The following is a 4,142-nucleotide window of genomic DNA, read 5'->3' on the forward strand; positions in this document are numbered from 1 at the left end:
GCATGCTCGCTCCTCCGCCCAGGCTGGAAGGAAATGGCCGGATTTCAGCTCACCTCAAGCCCCGCCTCCTGGGTTTACGCCATTCTCCTGCCTCAGCCTCCCGAGTAGCTGGGACTACAGGTGCCCGCCACCTCACCCGGCTAGTTTTTTTGTATTTTTTAGTAGAGACGGGGTTTCACCGTGTTAGCCAGGATGGTCTCGATCTCCTGACCTCGTGATCCGCCCGTCTCGGCCTCCCAAAGTGCTGGGATTACAGGCTTGAGCCACCGCGCCCGGCCGTAATATATCTTAAATGGCAAGAAGCAAGAGCATATTCAGAACACCACTGCATTTAGTCAATTACCTTGATTTAGACTGCATTGAGGAACAAAGATTCGAACTTATCATTTCTCTGTTTTCTATAATTTGTACCCTAAGACTTCCACCCTGTGTGGAATAATAGGAAGGGACACCATTACCAGGCAAATGAAAATATAACAAGTTAAAGATCCCTATGGAGAGGAAACTAGAAAGGGAAAGGAGAGTCTGGAAGGGGTCCCCATCCACATACACACCCAATCCCTCCGAGCTGAAGCTGCAGAAAATGACCAAACCTAGAAGACTGCAGGTTTCACTTTGCTTTGGGACTTTCTGGCTCCCAGGGCATTTCTGGAGATGAGTTTGTCAACAGTCAGATGTTGAGAAGATTATTTTATGATGCCTGCCCCTAGCCAGGGGTGGGAGATCCTCGATTTTAAATTTGTAATACTGAGCTGGGCACAGTGGTGCATACTCGTATTCCCAGCTACTCAGGAGGCTGAGGCAGGAAGACAGCTTGAGCTCAGGAGTTCAAGGGTGCAGTGAGCTATGATTCCGCCACTGCATGTCAGCCTGGGCAACAGAGCAAGCCCTTATCATTCATTCATAAATAAATAAGTGTATGTGTGGTATTGGAAGCGGTTGGAGTAGAAACAACCATAGGTAGAAATCTGATTCCCGGTACTGCCACTGCTATCTGTGTTGTCGCAGATAAGTCACCATCTTCGAGTCTGTTTCCTCTTCTGCAACTGGACTAACACTAACTCCTCCAAAGGTGTTAAGAATAATGTAAAAACCAACATGTATTAAATGCCTATCATGTGCTTGTTATCTATTCAATCCTCATGAAACAGCCCCATGCATATTATTGTCCCTATTGTACTTACAGGAATGCGATGAGCCAACATATTAAAAGTACACAACACTGTCCTTGGCACCCAGTGGCCACTCTGTTAAACAGCTGTTGAATGAGACCACTCTCCCCACAGAAGGGATTCATTATTCCAGTATCTCTTGGGCACAAGATTTCAGTGCCCAAATTCCAAGTTTGTATTTGTGTCTACAATCGTATTAAGTTGTCATAAGCTAGAGGAAAGAGAAATGACTTAATGCTGAACATAAATGATGCATTCAAGCCAAGAGAAGCCAAATGAAGTCAGACCCATGGCAAATGAAAAGACTTTTACAGAGAAAAGCAATAGGAAGACTGCAACATCCCCAGGCATGTGGCATCATAGGCTTGTGGAGCTCCTAAAAACCAGCTCCACAGCAGTCAGCCCACAGTGGCCTTAAAAGCAGTGACTTGGCCGGGCGCGGTGGCTCAAGCCTGTAATCCCAGCACTTTGGGAGGCCGAGGCGGGCGGATCACGAGGTCAGGAGATCGAGACCATCCTGGCTAACACGGTGAAACCCCGTCTCTACTAAAAAAATACAAAAAACTAGCCGGGTGAGGTGGCGGGCGCCTGTAGTCCCAGCTACTTGGGAGGCTGAGGCAGGAGAATGGCGTAAACCCGGCAGGCGGAGCTTGCAGTGAGCTGAGATCCGGCCACTGCACTCCAGCCTGGGTGGCAGAGCGAGACTCCGTCTACAAAAAAAAAAAAAAAAAAAAAAAAAAGCAGTGACTTAACTTCAAGCCAAGCAGCATTCATCTCATTAAATTGTTTAATTGTATAGGGTTTTTTTTCTTTGCACTTAAACCATCCCTTTATTTGGGATTTATAGGTCTCTGGATATGGGAAATTTGTATCTGGCTTTATGTTTTTATATTTGAGTAACACTGTAATAAAAACTATATTCACACGATGGGCTCATGGGAAGTTTTGCGGGTTTCATTTTCCTCCCTTTAAGAAGGATCTACTAAAGTCTGACAAGTACTGTTCCATGCTACCCACATTCAAGGTGCTACCTCTTAAAACGGCAGCCATTAGAAATCACTGGGAGCAGAATGTCAAAAAAAAAAAAACACACACACACACACAACCCTCCGGGGCCAGGCACTCAAATCTACTAACCTGGGCAGTTTGGGAAATGGGGCACTAAGACTCTCCAGGGGCATTTTCCCAACCTACCTTCTTAGCTCCTCCCCAGGCAACTCGGTCTAGTAAAACAGTCCCCAAGGGCCTAAAATGCTGCACCCACACTTCCATGAATGCCCTTGGGCTGTGTGGAGTAGGCTAAGAACAAGTGTTGCAGGAAAAATCAAATCTAGGAAACACAGGAAGAGCAAAGGGAAAGGAAGCACAGGAAAGTGCTCAGCCCCCTGAACTTGTAGCAAGGTACACCGGGAGAATACCACATCTGAAAACACAGAGACCCAGGGTCTGGGGGGCGGGGAACCCTCCTTCTTAGGTAGATACTCCAAGAGAAGGAAGAGGCCCTCTTGTCCAGCCCCTCCCTCCAGGCAGTCATAGTAACTCCCAGGAGAAAAAAAAAAAAAAAAAAAAAAAACTCTTTCCCCGATGGCTGAACAAGACCGGTCATTTTTAGCCTCTCTGAAAGCTGGTAGCTCACTTTCGAACTCTAGTCTTTCTCCAGCTCTCTCCTCCCAGGCTGTGGGTCAAGGGACAGAGCCAGCATTCCTAAGCAACAAAAATGTTAAATAGGGTGGTGTACAGAGACAAAGGAAAGGCTTATTTCCAACAACACCTGGCATGGTGCCTGGCATACAGTAGGCACTCAATAAACATGTGTACCTGATGACAGGACTCTGGAAAAAAAGACAACAGGCAGTGGCTAGTTTAACGGGCAGCACAGATGGCCCTCACTGCATCTGTAGGAGCTGTAAAAACCCCTAGAACCTCCTCTAAGGAAGAATCATTCCCTTCAGCCCAAAGTAATCTCAAAATCCAATTGTGCCTGACACTACCTGCCTTAGGCAATCCAAGAGGAGAGCTTCAAAAACTCAGAACTATTTCTCCAGGGTGTGCAGGGAAAGGTGGGAAGTAAGAGGGCTCTGGCTTCATCAGAGAAGAGAAGAGGTTAAAGACAGAGAACTGGCTTTTTCAGCAGGTAAGAAAGACACCTGGTCCCAGCGTTGCTGGGTTCATCCCTCCAGCCATGAACACCTGAGGCTTCACTACAGAGCTAAAAGCATGTAAGTCTGGGTGTCTGGCACCCAGGGTTGAAACTGGCGTGTTGCCATTCGTCACAGACTCCTGTTCAAGAAATCGAGTGTGGAAATAGAACTGGAGGTCGGTAGCCTTCCATCAGCCTTTGGCTATAGCGTAGCCCATTCAGCGCAGGGCCCACCAGCACCCTCATCTCCAGGGATGTGCTGGGACTTTGGGTACCCTAGACACTTTTGCCTACATAAACCCCTTCCTCTATTTACAAATAAGTAAATTTATATATTACAACTGTATTGGTATAAAGATGACTATATATCAATGTGATTTATCAAAATGGATTATTTGACCAAAAGTTTTAAAAATTCGGATTATGAAATTGGAACATTTTCTGTGGGCCCCCAAAAGTACCGCTGGGCCTGCTCAGTGAGGCGCTAAGGGCAGAGGGAAGTGGGGGGAACGGGGGACCTTGGGGGTATTCTTCCCGCAGAGCCAGGGTGTGTGCCAGACCCGAAACGGGGTCTGTACTCGCCCCACTAGGGCGAACCTGAGCACCTGACGCTCACCGCCTGCAGACGCAGCCCCCTGAGGCGGGGTCACGGGTGTCTAGGCCCTGGGGAACCCCTGTGCGCCGCTGTTCCTCCCCACGCGGACTGCGCCCCGGGCGGAGGCGGGACTGGCCGGGACTTACTTGAGTTCCACTGACCACGAGCCCGGCCATGGCTGCCAGGACGCGGCGGGCGCGCGGCACGGAGCGCGGGGCCGCGGCGGCGGCGGCGG

The 4,142-nt window shown here is 48.8% G+C and overlaps 1 protein-coding gene across 2 annotated transcripts in view; it reads right to left on the minus strand.

Annotated features, from left to right (window-relative positions):
• The window catches only part of LRMDA (leucine rich melanocyte differentiation associated), a 1,135,663-nt gene extending 1,131,527 nt beyond the window's left edge, over window positions 1–4,136 (minus strand). For both annotated transcript variants that reach the window (XM_017871897.1, XM_017871895.1), the window contains exon 1: window positions 4,054–4,136. In XM_017871897.1, coding sequence (XP_017727386.1) covers window positions 4,054–4,083 — 30 coding nt within the window. In that variant the 5' untranslated portion in view covers window positions 4,084–4,136. The remainder of the gene's footprint in view (window positions 1–4,053) is intronic.
• Window positions 4,137–4,142: the final 6 nt, after the last annotated feature.

This window comes from Rhinopithecus bieti, unplaced genomic scaffold, assembly GCF_001698545.2.
Source record: "Rhinopithecus bieti isolate Rb0 unplaced genomic scaffold, ASM169854v2 scaffold_6022, whole genome shotgun sequence".
NCBI lineage: Eukaryota > Metazoa > Chordata > Mammalia > Primates > Cercopithecidae > Rhinopithecus > Rhinopithecus bieti.